This window comes from Mustelus asterias, chromosome 4, assembly GCF_964213995.1.
Source record: "Mustelus asterias chromosome 4, sMusAst1.hap1.1, whole genome shotgun sequence".
Classification (NCBI taxonomy): Eukaryota; Metazoa; Chordata; class Chondrichthyes; order Carcharhiniformes; family Triakidae; genus Mustelus; species Mustelus asterias.
The window spans coordinates 152,305,201-152,326,845 of record NC_135804.1 but is presented as its reverse complement, the minus strand read 5'-3'; the positions used below and the strand labels follow the sequence as shown (position 1 = coordinate 152,326,845).

General features: G+C 45.9%; 1 protein-coding gene across 1 annotated transcript in view; it reads left to right on the top strand.

The window, feature by feature from the left end:
• Positions 1–1,223: 1,223 nt before the first annotated feature.
• The window catches only part of hprt1 (hypoxanthine phosphoribosyltransferase 1), a 63,045-nt gene continuing 42,623 nt past the window's right edge, over positions 1,224–21,645 (top strand). Inside the window, exon 1 of the mRNA XM_078211979.1 lies at positions 1,224–1,416. Within this exon, the coding sequence (XP_078068105.1) occupies positions 1,258–1,416 (159 nt within the window). The 5' untranslated portion in view covers positions 1,224–1,257. The remainder of the gene's footprint in view (positions 1,417–21,645) is intronic.

Genomic DNA, 21,645 nt, shown 5'->3' with positions numbered 1-21,645 from the left:
CATGGTTGACTTATGAAGAAAGTGAGGAGGTGTGGGATAGAGGGAAAGTTGGCCGATTGGATAGGTAACTGGCTGTCTGATCGAAGACAGAGGGTGGTGGTGGATGGAAAATTTTCGGACGAGAGGCAGGTTGCTAGCGGAGTGCCACAGGGATCGGTGCTTGGTCCTCTGCTCTTTGTGATTTTTAGTAATGACTTAGAGGAGGGGGCTGATGGGTGGATCAGTAAATTTGCTGATGACACCAAGATTGGAGGAGTAGTGGATGAGGTGGAGGGCTGTTGTAGGCTGCAAAGAGACATAGATAGGATGCAAAGCTGGGCTGAAAAATGGCAAATGGAGTTTAACCCTGATAAATGTGAGGTGATTCATTTTGGTAGGACTAATTTAAATGTGGATTACAGGGTCAAAGGTAGGGTTCTGAAGACTGTGGAGGAACAGAGAGATCTTGGGTTTCATGTCCACAGATCTCTAAAGGTTGCCACTCAAGTGGATAGAGCTGTGAAGAAGGCCTATAGTGTGTTAGCTTTTATTAACAGGGGGTTGGAGTTTAAGAGCCGTGGGGTTATGCTGCAACTGTACAGGACCTTGGTGAGACCACATTTGGAATATTGTGTGCAGTTCTGGTCACCTCACTATAAGAAGGATGTGGAAGCGCTGGAAAGAGTGCAGAGGAGATTTACCAGGATGCTGCCTGGTTTGGAGGTTAGGTCTTATGAGGAAAGGTTGAGGGAGCGAGGGCTGTTCTCTCTGGAGCGGAGGAGGCTGAGGGGAGACTTAATAGAGGTTTATAAAATGATGAAGGGGATAGATAGAGTGAACGTTCAAAGACTATTTCCTCGGGTGGATGGAGCTATTACAAGGGGGCATAACTATAGGGTTCGTGGTGGGAGATACAGGAAGGATATCAGAGGTAGGTTCTTTACGCAGAGAGTGGTTGGAGTGTGGAATGGACTGCCTGCAGTGATAGTGGAGTCAGACACTTTAGCAACATTTAAGTGGTTATTGGATAGGCACATGGAGCACACCAGGATGATAGGGAGTGGGATAGCTTGATCTTGGTTTCAGATAAAGCTCGGCACAACATCGTGGGCCGAAGGGCCTGTTCTGTGCTGTACTGTTCTATGTTCTATGAAGCAAATCAACTGATTCAAATTTTTTGTGCTGATTTTTCATGAACTAGTTTTAGACCATTTCAGAAAGGTGTGAATGAAAATCTCTTTCTTTATCCACAGGACTGAACGTTTGGCAAGGGATATAATGAAAGCCATGGGAAATCATCACATTGTTGCCCTCTGTGTACTCAAGGGTGGCTATAAGTTTTTTGCTGACCTTTTAGACTACATTAAAGCATTGAATCGGAACAGTGACCAGTCAATTCCAATGACGGTAGACTTCATCCGCTTGAAGAGTTATTGTGTAAGGATTTTTAACCAAGTATTGAATCATTGCTAGATGGTACAGGACTAGAGTGTTGCTGAAAAAATGAGATATGCTGTTGAAGCTTTTTGTCTTGTACTCATCAGGACAGATGCAAGAATTCCAAATTTCAAAGAGAACAATAATTTATAATGCATGAGAAAAAGGGGTGCTGATTGGTTGGCAAGTTTGATTGCTCAAGGTGTTGTCACGGCAAATGCATCAGGGAACTATTACCCCCATGTTTTTAATTCAAAAAAGGCGTAATGCCTGGACAGATTCCTTTTGCCTGCAAAGGATGGGGCCTTGCGTATGAATATATGTAGTTTCTAGGCAAGTGTAAATGACCTCCATTATGAGCCCAAATGATAATCCTAAATTGATAGTTGGTCTAATTCTTAGCACAGTTGGGATTGTTCAGTATGTGCTGTTTAATTCCAAAATCACATTACGCATTATATGGTTGAGTAGTCAGTACTCTGCCTATTCTGAATAGCTAAAGGGATGTATTGCTTGCTATGATCCACCAGTGGAAGGATTGTATGGCCTACATGCCTATCACACCAACACTGACATTGATATGCCACATTACTCATTGTGTGAAAGGCAGATCGTCTCTTTGACTATATGGCAGTAGCCTGTTGGTGGTGAATACCACTCGAGTTGATACTGCACAGTAACAGCATGAAGCAGCTAGTTCCTCCTGTTGTTCATTCCTTCCAAGGTACGAAGGTTCCTTCCAGGATAGTTGGAGATAGACTGGCCATTTTCAGGTCCAAAGGCGGTGATCTTGTTCTAGGTTAGCAAGGTGTATGACTTGGAGGTGAAGGTCTTCCCATGACCTTGCTGATCTTGCCCTTATTGAGACTTGGGGCTGCTGATGAAGTAACATTGGAAGACTGTTGCAGACTAACAGCAACTTGTATTTGTATAGCGCCTTTAAAGTAATAAAACGTCCCATGCCATTTAACAGGAATTAAAAAGTATGATACCCAGCCACAAGGAAGTATTAAGGCAGACGATCAAAAACTTGGTCAAAGAGGTAGTTTTTAAGGAGTGTCTTAAAGCAGGCAATCAAGAGTGTCAGTAAAGTTAAAGAGAAAATTCCAGATCTTGGGGCCAAGGAAACTGAAAGCATGACCACTAATGGTGGAGCAGTTATGATAGGGAATACATAAGAGACCAAGATTAGAGCAGTGCATTTCTGAGGATTCTGGGTTACACGGGGGGGGGAGGGCATGGAAGCATTTGGAAACAAGGATGAGAATTTTAAATTTTAGACCAAAACTGCACACAGTATTCCAGGTCTGGTCTCGCCAAAGTCCTGCACAATTGTAGCAAGACTTCCTTATTCATGTACTCCAATCCCCTTGAAATAAAGGCCTTGATCTTATTGAATGGTGGAGACCAAGTGTTCCAAATTCCTACATTCCTACTTTCTCTGAACTGCTTCTAAAGCAATTATATCTTTTTTAAATAAGGAGACCAAAACTGCGCACCCTGCTGCAGATGTGGTCTCACTAAGGCCCTGCACAACTGGAGTAAAACTTCATTATTTTTATATTCCATGCCCCTTGCCATAAACACCAACATTCTTATTTGCTTCCTGACCACTTGCTATACCTGCATACTAACTTTATGTCTCATGTACCAGGACACTTAAATCCCTCTAACACTGTTCTGCAATCTCTCTCCATTTATGTAGTATGTTGCTTTTTATTCTTCCTGCCAAAAAGAACAAGTTCACGTTTATCCATGTTATACTGCATCTGCCAAATTTTTGCCTGCTCATTTAACCTGTCTATATCCCTTTACAGATACTCGACTCCTCTTGACAACATACTTTCCACCTATCTTGGTGGCATCGGCAAATTTAGCTATCACACATTCAGAGTCATAGAGGTTTACAGCATGGAAACAGGCCCTTCGGCTCAACTTGTCCATGTTGCCCTTTTTTTTAAAACCCCTAAGCTAATCCCAATTGCCCGTGTTTGGCTCATATCCCTCTACACCCATCTTACCCATGTAACTATCTCAATGCTTTTTAAAAGACAAAATTGTACCCGCCTCTACTATTACCTTTGGCAGCTTGTTCCAGACACACTCCACCCTCTGTGTGAAAAAATTGCCCCTCTGGACACTTTTGTATCTCTCACCTTAAACCTATGCCCTCTAGTTTTAAACTCCCCTACCTTTGAGAAAAGATATTGACTTTCTAGCTGATCTATGCCCCTCATTATTTTATAGACCTCTATAAGATCACCCCTCTGCCTTCTACGCTCCAGAGAAAAAAGTCCCAGCCTAGAACATAAGAACATAAGAAATAGGAGCAGGAGTAGGCCATCTAGCCCCTCGAGCCTGCCCCGCCATTCAATAAGATCATGGCTGACCTGATAGTGGTTTAGTTCCACTTGCCCGCCCACTCCCCATAACCCTTAATTCCCTTATTGATCAGAAATCTATCTACCTGTGACTTAAACATATTTAATGAGGTAGCCTCCACTGCTTCAATGGGCAGAGAATTCCAGAGATTCACTACCCTCAGAGAAGAGGTTCCTCCTCAACTCTGCTCTAAACTGACTCCCCCTTATTTTGAGGCTGTGTCCTCTAGTTCTTGTTTCCTTTCTAAGTGGAAAGAATCTCTCTGCCTCTACCCTGTCTAGCCCCTTCATTATCTTATATGTCTCTATAAGATCTCCCCTCAGCCTTCTAAACTCCAACAAGTACAGGCCCAATCTACACAATCTCTCTTCATAAGCTAACCCCCTCATCTCCGGTATCAACCTGGTGAACCTTCTCTGTACTCCCTCCAAGGCCAATATATCCTTCCGCAAATAAGGGGACCAAAATTGCACACACTACTCTAGTTGCGGCCTCACCAGTACCTTGTACAATTGCAGCAAGACCTCCCTGCTTTTATACTCCATCCCCTTCGTGATAAAGGCCAACATTCCATTTGCCTTCTTGATCACCTGCTGCACCTGCAAACTGAGTTTTTGCGATTCATGCACAAGGACCCCCAGGTCCCTCTGCACAGTAGCATGTTGTAATTTTTCATCATTTAAATAATAGTCCATATTACTATTATTCCTTCCAAAGTGGATAACCTCACACTTGTCAACGTTATACTCCATCTGCCAGATCCTCGCCCACTCACTTAGCCTTTCCAAATCTCTCTACAGACTTTCCGCATCCTCCACGCAATTCGCTTTCCCACTCATCTTTGTGTCATCCGCAAACTTTGTTACCCTACACTCGGTCCCCTCTTTCAGATCGTCTATGTATATGGTAAACAGTTGAGGCTCCAGCACCGATCCCTGCGGCACGCCACTAGTCACCAACTGCCAACCAGAAAAGCACCCATTTATTCCAACTCTCTGCTTCCTGTTAGATAGCCAATCCTCAATGCACGCTAACACTTTACCCCCAACTCCGTGTACCTTAATCTTCTGCAGCAACCTTTTGTGAGGCACTTTATCGAACGCCTTCTGGAAATCCAAAAACACCACATCCACCGGTTCCCCTCTGTCAACTGCACTCATTACATCTTCATAAAAATCCAGTAAATTCGTCAAACACGACTTTCCTTTCATGAATCCATGCTGCGTCTGCTTGATCAAACCATTGTTTTCCGGGTGTCCTGCTATTTCTTAGAATCAGAGAATCATAGAAAGTCTACAGTGCAGAAAGAGGCCATTTGGCCCATCGAGTCTGCACCGACCATAATCCCACCCAGGCCCTACCCCATATCCCAACATATTTACCCGCTAATCCCTCTAACCTACGCATCTCAGGACACTAAGGGGCAATTTCTTATTGAATGATGGATTCCAGCAATTTCCCAACTCCGGACGTTAAGCAAACCAGCCTGTAGTTACCCGCCTTTTGTCTACCTCCTTTTTTAAACAGTGGCGTCACATTAGCTGTTTTCCAATCAGCCGGCACTTCCCCAGAGTCCAGCGAATTTTGATAAATTACAACCAACGCATCTGCTATTACTTCTGCCATTTCTTTCAGTACCCTGGGATGCATTCCATCCGGGCCCGGGGACTTGTCTACCTTTAGTCCCATTAAACAACAAAGAACAATACAGCACAGGAACAGGCCCTTCGGCCCTCCAAGCCCACGCCGCTCCCTGGTCCAAACTAGACCATTCTTTTGTATCCCTCCATTCCCACTCCGTTCATGTGGCTATCTAGATAAGTCTTAAACGTTCCCAAAAGCTTCCCACCGTTCACCCTATCTATGCCTTTCATAATTTTATACACCTCTATTAAGTCTCCCCTCATCTTCCGTCTTTCCAGGGAGAACAACCCCAGATTACCCAATCTCTCCTCATAACTAAGCCCCTCCATACCAGGCAACATCCTGGTAAACCTCCTCTGTACTCTCTCCAAAGCCTCCACGTCCTTCTGGTAGTGTGGCGACCAGAACTGGACGCAGTATTCCAAATGCGGCCGAACCAACGTTCTATACATCTGCAACATCAGACCCCAACTTTTATACTCTATGCCCCGTCCTATAAAGGCAACTATGCCATATGCCTTCTTCACCACCTTCTCCACCTACCAAGGTGACCAAGCACTACCTCTTTAGTAATAGTAATCGTTTTAAGGACCTCACCCCCCACAGTCCCTCGACTGTCAATTTTTGGTAAGCTATTTGTGTCCTCTACCGTGAAGACCGACACAAAAAACTGATTTAAGGCCTCGGCCATTTCCTCGTTTCCCATTATTAAATCCCCCTTCTTGTCTTCGAAGGGTCCAACATTTACTTTAGCTACTTTTTTCCTTTTTATATATTTGTAAAAACTTTTACTATCAGTTTTTATATTTTGTGCTAGTTTAGTTTCATAATCTATCTTTCCTTTCTTTATCGCTTTCTTAGTAGTTCTTTGTTGTTTTTTAAGGCTTTCCCAATCTTCTAATTCACCACTAGTTTTGGCCACTCTGTATGCATCGATTTTTAATTTAATACTCTCCTTTATTTCATTAGTTATCCACGGCTGGTTATCCCTTTTCTTACATTCCTTTTTTATCACAGGAATATATTTTTGCTGAGTACTGAGAAAAATCTTCTTAAAAATCCGCTACTGTTGCTCAGCTGTCCTACCAACTAGTCTGCGCTCCCAGTCAACATTAGCCAATTCTGCCCTCATCCTATTGTACTCCCCTCTGTTCAAGCAGAGGACATTGGTTTGGGACCCTACTTTCTCACCCTCCATTTGTATTAGAAATTCAACCATATTGTGATCACTCATTCCAAGAGGATCCCTCACAAGAAGATCATTAATTTTACCTGTCTCATTACACAGGACCAGATCCAAGATAACTCGCTCCCTCGTAGGTTCTGTAACATACTGTTCGAGGAAACTATCCCGACAGCATTCTAAGAACTCTTCCTCAAGTCCACCGCGTCCGACTTGAGTCAACCAATCAATATGGTGTGATGGATTGGTGTGTTCACTACATTTATTTATTTATTTTAAGTTAAATTTGTGTAAAAAAATCGGAGGTTTTTTTTTTAAAAACAGGAAGTGGGCCCAGCAGGAGTCTGGGAAGGTTTTTGGAGGGTTTAAAAGTAGGCCGCACTTTTGAGCGGGCAGCGTCGTTAGCGGGCAGCAGAGTGAGCAGGAGGCAGAGTGAAAGCTGTAGGGCTTTGGCTCACAGGGCTTGGGCAGAAAGGGCGAGCAGGGGTGAGTTAATTCATTTTTTGCTGTTTCTACCTGGTACTGGCAAGGTATCTAGAGAGGATGGGTGTGAAGGCAGTGCAATGTTCCTCTTGCACTATGTTCGAGGTGAGGGACGACGTCAGTGTCCCTGCTGATTATACCTGTGAGAAGTGCATCCATCTGCAGCTCCTCCAAAACCGTGTAAGGGAACTGGAGCTGGAGTTGGAGGAACTTAGGATCATTAGGGATGCAGAGATGGCCATAGACAGAAGCTTCAGGGATACAGTTACTCCGCGAAATGAAAATAGATGGGTGACGGTGAGAGGGGCTGGGAAGAAGCAGTCGGTGCAGGGATCCCCTGTGGTCGTTCCCCTTAGCAATAAGTATTCCGCTTTGGATACGGTTGAGGGGGACGACATACCAGTGGTGAGCCGCAGTGAGAGGATCTCCGGCACTGAGTCCGTCCCTGTGGCTCAGGAGGGTAAGGAGGAGAGCGGGAGGGCAATAGTTATTGGGGACTCGTTAGTTAGAGGGATAGATAGGAGGTTCTGTGGCAGCAAAAGAGACTCGAGGATGGTTTGTTGCCTACCGGATGCCAGGGTCCGTGACGTCTCGGACCGTGTTTTCCAGATTCTTAAGGGGGAGGGGAAACAGTCACAAGTCGTGGTACACATTGGTACCAACGACATAGGTAGGAGAGGGGACGGGGATTTAAAACAGGAATTTCGGGAGCTGGGCTGGAAGCTGAGAGCAAAGACAAAACATGTGGTCATCTCTGGTACGCTACCGGTGCCACGTGATAGCGAGTTGAGGAACAGGGAGAGAGTGCACTTAAACATGTGGTTGCAGGGATGGTGCAGGAGGGAGGGTTTCAGATACGTGGATAATTGGAACACGTTCTGGGGAAGGTGGGACCTCTACAAACAGGACGGGGTGCACCTGAACCAGAGGGGCACCAATATCCTGGGAGGGAAATTTGCTACGGCTCTTCAGGGGGATTTAAACTAATTTGTCAGGGGAGTGGGAAAAGGAGTTGTAGTCCGGAAGTCAGTGTTGAGGGTGGAGAGGTATTGGGGAAGGTATCAAGGTCAAGGGTGGGTACCGGTAGACAGGAAGGTGGGTTGAAGTGTGTCTACTTCAATGCAAGGAGCATCCGGAACAAGGTGGATGAACTTGGGGCGTGGATTGCTACTTGGGACTACGATGTTGTGGCCATTACGGAGACGTGGGTAGAACAAGGACAGGAATGGTTGTTGGACGTTCCGGGGTATAGATGTTTCAGTAAGTGTAGGGAAGCTGGTAAAAGAGGTGGAGGAGTAGCATTGTTAATCAAGGATAGTTTAACGGCTGCGGAAAAGCACTTTGAGGGGGACATGCACACTGAGGTAATATGGGCTGCAGTTAGAAACAGGAAAGGAGCGGTCACGTTGTTAGGAGTTTACTATAGGCCCCCAAATAGTAATAGAGATGTGGAGGAAGAAATTGCTAAGCAGATTATGGATACGTGTGGGGGTCACAGGGTAGTTGTCATGGGGGAACTTTAACTTTCCAAATATTGATTGGAGCCTTTGTAGGTCAAATAGTTTGGATGGGGCAGTTTTTGTGCAGTGTGTGCAGGAGGGTTTCCTGACACAATATGTGGATAGGCCGACAAGGGGTGAGGCCACATTGGATTTGGTACTGGGAAATGAACCGGGCCAAGTGTTAGATTTGGTTGTGGGAGAGAACTTTGGAGATAGTGACCACAATTCGGTGTCTTTTGTTATTGCAATGGAGAGGGATAGGGCCGGACGGCAGGGCAAGGCTTACAATTGGGGGAGAGGTAATTATGATGCGATTAGGCAAGAATTAGGGGGCATAAGATGGGAACAGAAACTGTCAGGGAAAGGCACTGATGAAAAGTGGAACTTTTTCAAGGAACAAATACTGGGTGTCCTTGATAGGTATGTCCCTGTCAGGCAGGGAGGAAATGGCCGAGTGAGGGAACCGTGGTTCACAAAAGAGGTGGAATGTCTTGTGAAAAGGAAGAGGGAAGCTTATGTAGGGATGAGGAAACAAGGTTCAGATGGCTCGATTGAGGGTTACAAGTTAGCAAGGAATGAGCTGAAAAAGGGGCTGAGGAGAGCTAGGAGGGGACATGAGAAGTCCTTGGCGGGTCGGATCAAGGAAAACCCCAAGGCTTTTTACTCTTATGTGAGGAATAAAAGAATGACCAGGGTGAGGTTAGGGCCGGTCAAGGACAGTGGTGGGAACTTGTGTATGGAATCAGTAGAGATAGGCGAGGTGATGAATGAATACTTTTCTTCAGTGTTCACCAAGGAGAGGGGCCATGTTTTTGAGGAAGAGAAGGTGTTACAGGCTAATAGGCTGGAGGAAATAGATGTTCGGAGGGAGGATGTATTGGCAGTTTTGAATAAACTGAAGGTCGATAAGTCCCCTGGGCCTGATGAAATGTATCCTAGGATTCTTTGGGAGGCGAGGGATGAGATTGCAGAGCCTTTGGCTTTGATCTTTGGGTCCTCGCTGTCCACGGGGATGGTGCCAGAGGACTGGAGAGTGGCAAATGTTGTTCCTCTGTTTAAGAAAGGGAATAGAAATGACCCTGGTAATTATAGACCGGTTAGTCTGACTTCGGTGGTTGGTAAATTGATGGAAAAGGTCCTTAGGGATGGGATTTATGACCATTTAGAAAGATGCGGATTAATCCGGGATAGTCAGCACGGATTTGTGAAGGGCAAATCGTGCCTCACAAATTTGATAGAATTTTTTGAGGAGGTAACTAGGTGTGTTGATGAAGGTAGGGCGGTTGATGTCATATACATGGATTTTAGTAAGACGTTTGATAAGGTCCCCCATGGTCGGCTTATGAGGAAAGTGAGGAGGTGTGGGATAGAGGGAAAGTTGGCCGATTGGATAGGTAACTGGCTATCTGATCGAAGACAGAGGGTGGTGGTGGATGGAAAATTTTCGGACTGGAGGCAGGTTGCTAGCGGAGTGCCGCAGGGATCGGTGCTTGGTCCTCTGCTCTTTGTGATTTTTATTAATGACTTAGAGGAGGGGGCTGAAGGGTGGATCAGTAAATTTGCTGATGACACCAAGATTGGTGGAGTAGTGGATGAGGTGGAGGGGTGTTGTAGGCTGCAAAGAGACATAGATAGGATGCAAAGCTGGGCTGAAAAATGGCAAATGGAGTTTAACCCTGATAAATGTGAGGTGATTCATTTTGGTCGGACAAATTTAAATGTGGATTACAGGGTCAAAGGTAGGGTTCTGAAGACTGGAGGAACAGAGAGATCTTGGGGTCCATATCCACAGATCTCTAAAGGTTGCCACTCAAGTGGATAGAGCTGTGAAGAAGGCATATAGTGTGTTAGCTTTTATTAACAGGGGGTTGGAGTTTAAGAGCCGTGGGGTTATGCTGCAACTGTACAGGACCTTGGTGAGACCGCATTTGGAATATTGCGTGCAGTTCTGGTCACCTCACTCTAAGAAGGATGTGGAAGCGCTGGAGAGAGTGCAGAGCAGATTTACCAGGATGCTGCCTGGTTTGGAGTGTCGGTCTTATGAGGAAAGGTTGAGGGAGCTGGGGCTGTTCTCTCTGGAGCGGAGGAGATTGAGGGGAGACTTAATAGAGGTTTATAAAATGATGAAGGGGATAGATCGAGTGAACGTTCAAAGACTATTTCCTCGGGTGGATGGAGCTATTACAAGGGGGCATAACTATAGGGTTCATGGTGGGAGATATAGGAAGGATATCAGAGGTAGGTTCTTTACGCAGAGAGTGGTTGGGGTGTGGAATGGACTGCCTGCAGTGATAGTGGAGTCAGACACTTTAGGAACATTTAAGCGGTTATTGGATAGGCACATGGAGCACACCAGGATGGTAGGGAGTGGGATAGCTTGATCTTGGTTTCAGATGAAGGTCGGCACAACATCGTGGGCCGAAGGGCCTGTTCTGTGCTGTACTGTTCTATGTTCTAATATGCAGGTTAAAATCCCCCATGATTATTGCTGTTCCGTTTTTGCATGCATCCCTTATTTGCTTGTTTATAGCCCGACCCACCTCAAAGTTATTATTTGGGGGCCTATGGACCACGCCCACCAGTGACTTTCTCCCCTTTACTATTCCTTATCTCCACCCACAACGATTCCACATTCTGCTCCTTAGAGCCTATATCATCTCTCACTACCGCCCTGATATCTTTAATTAACAGAGCTACCCCATCTCCTTTTCCTTCCTGTCTATCCATCCAAAATGTCTGAAACCCCTGGATATTCAGTTCCCAGTCCTGGTCACCCTGCCACCACGTTTCTGTAATGGCCACTAGATCATGCCCATTTGTACTGATTTGTGCCATCAACTCATTCACTTTGTTTCGAATGCTACGTGCATTCAGGTAAAGTGTCTTTATGCTAGCCTTTATATGGACCCGATTTGTTAGTGCATTCTTCTAATTGCACGCTCTGTCCCTACCTGTCGCAAACTGGTCATCCTTCCCCAGACCATCTCCTTGCACTGCGTTGACCACCTCCCTTCTTGTGTTTCTTACCTTTTTTACTCTGCCTGAGCCCTTGACTCCTTTAACTAGATGAATGTCCTCATCATTCACCTGCACTCGCACCCTCTCCTTTACCTTTAATAGAACACAGAACAGTACAGCACAGAACAGGCCCTTCGGCCCACGATGTTGTGCCGAGCTTTATCTGAAACCAAGATCAAGCTATCCCACTCCCTATCATCCTGGTATGCTCCATGTGCCTATCCAATAGCCGCTTAAATGTTCCCAAAGTGTCTGACTCCACTATCACTGCAGGCAGTCCATTCCACACCCCAACCACTCTCTGTGTAAAGAACGTACCTCTGACATCCTTCCTATATCTCCCACCATGAACCCTATAGTTATGCCCCCTTGTAATAGCTCCATCCACCCGAGGAAATAGTCTTTGAACGTTCACTCTATCTATCCCCTTCATCATTTTATAAACCTCTATTAAATCTCCCCTCAGCCTCCTCCGCTCCAGAGAGAACAGCCCCCGCTCCCTCAACCTTTCCTCATAAGACCTACCCTCCAAACCAGGCAGCATCCTGGTAAATCTCCTCTGCACTCTTTCCAGCGCTTCCACATCCTTCTTATAGTGAGGTGACCAGAACTGCACACAATATTCCAAATGTGGTCTCACCAAGGTCCTGTACAGTTGTAGCATAACCCCACGGCTCTTAAACTCCAACCCCCTGTTAATAAAAGCTAACACACTATAGGCCTTCTTCACAGCTCTATCCACTTGAGTGGCAACCTTCAGAGATCTGTGGATATGGACCCCAAGATCTCTCTGTTCCTCCACAGTCTTCAGAACCCTACCTTTGACCCTGTAATCCACATTTAAATTAGTCCTACCAAAATGAATCACCTCACATTTATCAGGGTTAAACTCCATTTGCCATTTTTCACCCAGCTTTGCATCCTATCTATGTCTCTTTGCAGCCTACAACAGCTGTCCACCTCATCCACTACTCCACCAATCTTGGTGTCATCAGCAAATTTACTGATCCACCCTTCAGCCCCCTCCTCTAAGTCATTAATAAAAATCACAAAGAGCAGAGGACCAAGCACTGATCCCTGTGGCACTCCGCTAGCAACCTGCCTCCAATCCGAAAATTTTCCATCCACCACCACCCTCTGTCTTCGATCAGATATGATGTGGAGATGCCGGCGTTGGACTGGGGTAAGCACAGTAAGAAGTCTCACAACACCAGGTTAAAGTCCACCAGGTTTATTTGGTAGCAAATTAGCTTATGGTAATTGCTACCAAATAAACCTGTTGGACTTTAACCTGGTGTTGTGAGAATTCTTACTTCGATCAGATAGCCAGTTACCGATCCAATCGGCCAACTTTCCCTCTATCCCACACCTCCTCACTTTCATCATAAGCCGACCATGGGGGACCTTATCAAACGCCTTACTAAAATCCATGTATATGACATCAACTGCCCTACCTTCATCAACACACTTAGTTACCTCCTCAAAAAATTCAATCAAATTTGCGGGGCATGACTTGCCCTTCACGAATCCGTGCTGACTATCCCGGATTAATCCGCATCTTTCTAAATGGTCGTAAATCCCATCCCTAAGGACCTTTTCCATCAATTTACCAACCACCGAAGTAAGACTAACCGGTCTATAATTACCAGGGTCATTTCTATTCCCTTTCTTAAACAGAGGAACAACATTCGCCACTCTCCAGTCCTCTGGCACCATCCCCGTGGACAGTGAGGACCCAAAGATCAAAGCCAAAGGCTCTGCAATCTCATCCCTTGCCTCCCAAAGAATCCTAGGATACATTTCATCAGACCCAGGGGACTTATCGGCCTTCAGTTTATTCAAAACTGTCAGTACATCCTCCCTCCGAACAACTATTTCCTCCAGCCTATTAGCCTGTAACACCTTCTGTTCCTCAAAAACATGGCCCCTCTCCTTGGTGGACACTGAAGAAAAGTATTCATTCATCACCTCGCCTATCTCTACTGACTCCATACACAAGTTCCCACTACTGTCCTTGACCGGCCCTAACCTCACCCTGGTCATTCTTTTATTCCTCACATAAGAATAAAAAGCCTTGGGGTTTTCCTTGATCCAACCCGCCAAAGACTTCTCATGTCCCCTCCTAGCTCTCCCAAGCCCCTTTTTCAGCTCATTCCTTGCTAACTTGTAACCCTCAATCGAGCCATCTGAACCTTGTTTCCTCATCCCTACATAAGCTTCCCCCTTCCTTTTCACAAGACATTCCACCTCTTTCGTGAACCATGGTTCCCTCACTCGGCCATTTCCTCCCTGCCTGACAGGGATATACCTATCAAGGCCACCCAGTATTTGTTCCGTGAAAAAGTTCCACTTTTCATCAGTGCCTTTCCCTGACAGTTTCTGTTCCCATCTTATGCCCCCTAATTCTTGCCTAATCGCATCATAATTACCTCTCCCCCAATTGTAAACCTTGCCCTGCCGTACGGCCCTATCCCTCTCCATTGCAATAACAAAAGACTCCGAATTGTGGTCACTATCTCCAAAGTGCTCTCCCACAACCAAATCTAACACTTGGCCCGGTTCATTTCCCAGTACCAAATCCAATGTGGCCTCACCTCTTGTCGGCCTATCCACATATTGTGTCAGGAAACCGTCCTGCACACACTGCACAAAAACTGCCCCATCCGAACTATTTGACCTACAAAGGTTCCAATCAATATTTGGAAAGTTAAAGTCCCCCATGACAACTACCCTATGACCCCCACACATATCCATAATCTGCTTAGCAATTTCTTCCTCCACATCTCTATTACTATTTGGGGGCTTATAGTAAACTCCTAACAACGTGACCGCTCCTTTCCTATTTCTAACTTCAGCCCATATTACCTCAGTGTGCAGATCCCCCTCGAAATGCCTTTCCGCAGCCGTTATACTATCCTTGATTAACAATGCCACTCCTCCACCTCTTTTACCAGCTTCCCTACACTTAAGTGAAACATCTATACCCCGGAACGTCCAACATCCATTCCTGTCCTTGTTCTACCCACGTCTCCGTAATGGCCACAACATCGTAGTCCCAAGTACCAATCCACGCCCCAAGTTCATCTACCTTGTTCCGGATGCTCCTTGCATTGAAGTAGACACACTTCAACCCACCTTCCTGTCTACTGGTACCCACCCTTGACCTTGATACCTTCCCCAATACCTCACCACCCTCAACACTGACTTCTGGACTGCAACTCCTTTTCCCACTCCCCTGACAAATTAGTTTAAACCCCCCTGAAGAGCCGTAGCAAATTTCCCTCCCAAGATATTGGTGCCCCTCTGGTTCAAGTGCACCCCGTCCTGTTTGTACAGGTCCCACCTTCCCCAGAATGTGTTCCAATTATCCACGTATCTGAAACCCTCCCTCCTACACCATCCCTGCAACCACATGTTTAACTGCACTCTCTCCCTGTTCCTCAACTCGCTATCACGTGGCACCGGTAACGTCCCAGAGATGACCACATGTTTTGTCTTGGCTCTCAGCTTCCAGCCCAGCTCCCGAAATTCCTGTTTTAAATCCCCGTCCCTTCTCTTACCTATGTCGTTGGTACCAATGTGTACCACGACTTGTGACTGTTTCCCCTCCCCCTTAAGAATCCGGAAGACACGGTCTGAGACGTCACGGACCTTGGCATCCGGTAGGCAACATACCATCCGTGAGTCTCTTTTGCTGCCACAGAACCTCCTATCTATCCCTCTAACTAACGAGTCCCCAATAACTATTGCCCTCCCGCTCTCCCCCTTACCCTCCCGAGCCACAGAGACGGACACAGTGCTGGAGATCCTCTCACTGCGGCTCACCACTGGTATGTCGTCCCCCTCAACCATATCCAAAGCGGAATACTTGTTGCTAAGGGGAACAACCACAGGGGATCCCTGCACTGACTGCTTCCTCCCAGCCCCTCTCACCGTCACCCATCTATTTTCATTCCTCGGAGTAACTGTATTCCTAAAGCTTCTGTCTATGGCCACCTCTGCGTCCCTAATGATCCTAAGTTCATCCAACTCCAGCTCCAGTTCCCTAACACGGTTTTGGAGGAGCTGCAGATGGGTGCACTTCCCACAGATGTAATCAGCAGGGACAATGTCGTCGTCCCTCACCTCAAACATAGTGCAAGAGGAACATAGCACTGCCTGCACACCCATCCCCTCTAGATACCTTGCCAGTACCAGGTAGAAACAGCTAAAATGAATTAAACTCACCCCTGCTCGCCCTTTCCCCCGAAGTCCTGTGAGCCAAAGCCCTTACAGCTTTCACTCAGCTTCCCACTCACTCTGCTTCCCGCTCCCGACGCTGCCCGCTGTATAGAGTGACTTTTATACTAAAAAACACAATCTCCCAGAATCCCCTGCAGCCTACTCCCACTTCCTCAGAGTTTAAACCCTTGAAAAAAGCCCGGGAAAAAAACGGATTAAATAAATAAATCACAGCACTTTACTCACCCTCAGTACTCCTGCTGAGAATCTCTCCCTCTCTCCTGCACCACTTCGAACAAATGATTTTGTAATGTAATTCCCCATACCCCTGAACCCTATCAAGACTCTCCTTATAACTCAAATCATCAAGTCCCAGTAGCATCCTGGTAAATCTCTTCACTCTAGTTTAATAATATCCTTTCGATAATAGGGTGACCAGAACTGTACACACCATTCAAAGAACAAAGAACAATACAGCACAGGAACAGGCCCTTCGGCCCTCCAAGCCTGCGCTGCTCATGTGCCCAACTAGACCATTCATTTGTATCCCTCTATTCCCAGTCTGTTCATATGGCTATCTAGATAAGTCTTAAACGATCTCAGCGTGTCCGCCTCAATCACCTTGCTTGGGAGTGCATTCCAGGCCCCCACCACCCTCTGTGTAAAATACGTCCCCCTGACATCTGTGTTGAACCTTGCCCCCCTCACCTTGAACCTGTGACCCCTTGTGTTCGTCACCTCTGACCTGGGAAAAATCTTCCCACTGTTCACCCTATCTATGCCCGTCATAATTTTATGCACCTCTATTAGGTCGCCCCTCATCCTCTGTCTTTCCAGGGAGAACATCCCCAGTTTACCCAATCTCCTCATAGCTGAGACCCTCCATACCAGGCAACATCCTGGAAAACCTTTTCTGTACTCTCTCCAAAGCCTCCACATCCTTCTGGTAGTGTGGCAACCAGAACTGGACGCAGTATTCCAAATGTGGCCGAACCAACGTTCTATACAGCTGCAACATCATATGCCAACTTTTATATTCTATGCCCCATCCAATAAAGGCAAGCATGCCATATGCCGCCTTCACCACCACCTCCATCTGTGCTGCCACCTTTAAGGATTTGTGGACTTGTACACCCAGGTCCCTCTGTGTGTCTATACTCCTGATGGTTCTGCCATTTATTGTATAGCTCCCCCTTACATTCGACCTACCGAAATGCATCACTTCGCATTTATCTGGATTAAATGATTCCAAGTGTGGCCGTAACAATGTCAAGGCCCACCATAGATGTACAACTTCAACAAGGCGTCCCAACTCATGTATTCAATGTTCTGACCAATGAAACCAAGCATGCTGAATGCCTTCTTCACCACTCTGTCTACCTGTGACTCCACTTTCAAGGAGCTATGAACATGTACCCCTAGATCTCTTTGTTCTGTAACTCTCCCCAATGCCCTACCATTAACTGAATAAGTCCTGCCCTGGTTCAATCTACCAAAATGCATCACCTCGCATTTATCTAAATTAAACTCCATCTGCTGTTCGTCAGCCCAATTGATCAAGATCCCATTGCAATCAGAGATAACCTTATTCACTGTTCACCATGCCTCCTATAATCTCATCCAAATCATTAATATAAATGACAAATAACAGTGGACCCAGCACTGATTCCTGAGGTCACAGGTCACCAGTTTGAAAAACAACCCTCTACAACCACCCAGAAGCCAATTTTGTATCCATTTAGATACCTCACCCTGGATCCCGTGAGATTTAACTTTATGCAACAACCGACCATGCGGTATCTTGTCAAAGGCCTTGTCAAAGTCCATGTTGACAACATCAACTGCACTGCCCTCATCTACCCCTTCAAAAAATTCAATCAAATTTGAGAGACATGCTTTTCCACTCACAAAGCCATGCTGACTGTCCCTAATCAGTTCTTGCATCTCTAAATGCCTGTAGATCCTGTCTCTCAAAATACCTTCCAACAATTTACCCATCACAGATGTGAGGCTCACTGGCCTGTAGTTCCCAGGCCCTTCCCTGCAGCCCTTTTTAAACAAAGGCACAACATTTGCCACCCTCCAATCTTCAGGCACCTCACCCAGTGACTTTCGATGATTCAGATATCTCTGCTAGGGGTCCTGCAATTTCCTCCCTAGCCTCCCACAATGTCCTGGGATACACTTCATCAAGTCCCAGGGATTTATCTACCTTGATGTGCTCCTTCTCTGTAATATGTACACTCCTCAAGACATCACTATTTATGTCCCCACGTTCCCTAACGTCCATGCTTTTCTCAACAGTAAATACTGATGAGAAATATTCATTTAGGATCTCGCCCATCTCTTGTGGATCCACACATAGATGACCTTGTTGATCCTTAAGAAACCCTACTCTCTCTTTTGCCCTTTATGTATTTGTAGAAGCTCTTTGGATTCTCCTTTGCCTTATCTGCCAAAACAATATCGTGTCCCCTTTTTGCCCTCCGGATTTCTCTCTTAATTCTACTCCTACACCCCCTATACTCTTCAAGGGATTCACTTGATCCCAGCTGCCTATGCATGCCATGTGCCTCCTCCTTCTTCTTGACCAGGGCCTCAATATCCCGAGTCATCCAAGGTTCCCTACTTCTGCCAGCCTTGCCCTTCACATGTAAGAGGAATGTGCTTACCCTGAACCCTGGTTAACACACTTTTGAAAGCCTCCCACTTACCAGACATCCCTTTGCCTTCCCACAGACTCCCCCAATTAACCTTTGACAGTTCCTGCCTGATACCATCAAAATTGGCCTTGCCCTAATTTAGAATTTTAACTTTTGGGACCGACCTATCATTCTCCACAGCTATCTTACAACTAATAGAATTATGGTCACTGGTCCCAAAGTGATCCCTCACTAACACTTCTGTCACTTGCCCTCCCTTATTTCTCAAGAGGAGGTCATGTTTTGCCCCCTCTCTAGTCGGGCCATCCACATTCTGAATGAGAAATTCCTCCTGAATTCAACAAATTTCTCTCCATCCAAGCCTCTAATATTATGGTTGTCCCAGTCAATGTTGGGAAAGTTAAAATCCCCTACTATTACCACCCTATTTTTCTTGGAGCTACCTGTAATCTCCTTACATATTTGCTTCTCAATTTTCCGCCGACGATTTGGGGGCCTATAGTGCAACCCTATCAAAGTGATTTTCCCCTTCTTTTGTTCTACCCATATATACTCAGTGGCTGAACGCTCAGATATATTCCATCTCAGTACTGCCGCGATGTTTTCCCTAATCAAAAGTGCAACTCCCCCTCCTCTCCTACCTCTTGTTCTATCTTTCCTATAGCATCTTTACCCTGGAGCATTGACCTGCAACTCCTGCCCCTCCCTTAGCCATGTTTCAGTAGTTGCTATAATATCCCAGTCCTATGTACCCATCCATGCCCTGAGTTCATCTGCCTTGCCTGTCAGGCCTCTTGTATTGAAATAAATGCAGTTTAATCTGGACTTCCCTTGCTCTCTGTCCTGCTTTTGTGACTGATCTGTCTGGTACTAGGATTACTGCCACTGCCTTTACTAATTAATGTGCTCTCTTTAACTTCTGTGCTGCCCTAAATCCCTGCCCCCTGCACTAGCTCTCAAGCCACGCATTCATCTGCCTAATCCTCCTATTCCTACTCTCACTAGCACGTGGCACCGGTAGTAGTCCAGAAATGATTACCTTCAAGGTCCTGTACTTTAGCCTTCTGCCTAACTCTCTATATTCACACTTCAGGACCTCATCCCTTTTCCTACCTATGTCGTTGGTACCAATATGTACAACAACCTCTGGCTGCTCATCCTCCCCCTTAAGAGTGTTCTGCAACTGCTCAGAGACGCAATTCACTCCCTTCACCCAAGTCAGTGATATATATATTGTAAGAAGTTGAGGACCCAGCACTGATCCCTGTGACACCACAGTAGCTACAGCTTGACAACCCAAAAACGACTCATTTGCTTCTATTTGCTGCTTCCATTTAGCCAACCAATCCTGTGCATCTTATGCTCACATCATGTGCTGTTATCTTGTGTAGTAGTTGGGTAGTTGTTCTGGGGGACTTTAACTTTACAAATATTGACTGGAAAAGCTATAGTTCAAGTACTTTGAAGGGGTCAGTTTTTGTCCAATGTGTGCAGGAAGGCTTCCTGACACAGTATGTAGATAGACCAACAAGAGGCGAGGCCACATTGGATTTGGTACTGGGTAATGAACCAGGCCAGGTGTTAGATTTGGAGGTAGGCGAGCACTTTGGTGATAGTGACCACAATTCGATTATGTTTACCTTAGCAATGGAAAGGGATAGGTATATACCAAAGGGCAAGAGTTATAGCTGGGGGAAAGGAAATTATGATGCGATTAGGCGCGATTTAGCTGGCATAGGTTGGGGAAGGAAACTGCAGGGGATGGGCACAATTGTAATGTGGAACTTGTTCAAGGAACAGCTACTACGCATCCTTGATAAATATGTACCTGTCAGGCAGGGAGGAAGCAGACGTGTGAGGGAACCGTGGTTTACTAAGGAGGTTGAATCTCTTGTGAAGAGGAAGAAGGAGACTTGTGTAAAGATGAGACGTGAAGGCTCAGTTAGGGCACTTGAGAGTTACAAGTTAGCCAGGAAGGACCTAAAGAAAGAGTTAAGAAGAGCCAGGAGGAGACATGAGAAGTCTTTGGCAGGTAGGATCAAGGAAAACTCTAAAGCTTTCTATAGCTATGTCAGGAGTAAAAGAATGACTAGGGTAAGATTAGAGCCAGTCAAGGACAGTAGTGGGAAGTTGTGCGTGGAGTCTGAAGAGATGGGAGAGGCACTAAATGAATATTTTTCATCGGTATTCACACAGGAGAGGGACAGTGTTGTCGAGGGAAGTACTGAGATGCATGCTGTTGGACTGGATGGGATTGAGATTCATAAGGAGGAGGTGTTAGCAATTCTGGAAAGGGTAAAAATAGATAAGTCCCCTGGGCTGGATGGGATTTATCTTAGGATTCTCTGGGAGGCTAGGGAGGAGATTGCAGAGCCTTTGGCTTTGATCTTTGTGTCGTCATTGTCGACAGGTGCAGTGCCAGAAGACTGGAGGATAGCAAATGTTGTCCCCTTGTTCAAGAAGGGGAGTAGGGACAACCCTGGTAATTATAGACCGGTGAGCCTTACTTCTGTTGTGGGCAAAGTATTGGAAAGGATTATAAAAGATAGGATTTATAATCACCTAGAAAGGAATAATTTGATTAGGGATAGTCAGCACGGTTTTGTGAAGGGTAGGTCGTGCCTCACAAACCTTATTGAGTTCTTTGAGAAGGTGACCAAAGAGGTGGATGATAGTAAAGCGGTTGATGTGATGTATATGGATTTCAGTAAAGCGTTTGATAAGGTTCCCCATGGTAAGCTTTTGCAGAAAATACGGACACATGGGATTGAGGGTGATTTAGTGGTTTGGATCAGGAATTGGCTAGCTGTAAGAAAACAGAGGGTGGTGGTTGATGGGAAATATTCATCCTGGAGTTCAGTTACTAGTGGTGTACCACAAGGATCTGTTTTAGGGCCACTGTTGTTTGTCATTTTTATTAATGACCTGGATGAGGGCGTGGAAGGATGGGTTAGTAAACTTGCGGTTGACACTAAAGTCGGTGGAGTTGGAGACAGTGCGGAGGGAAGTGGCAGGTTACAGAGGGACATAGATAAGCTGCAGAGCTGGGCTGAGAGGTGGCAAATGGAGTTTAATGCGGAGAAGTGTGAGGTGATTCACTTTGGAAGGAGTACCAGGAATACAGAGTACTGGG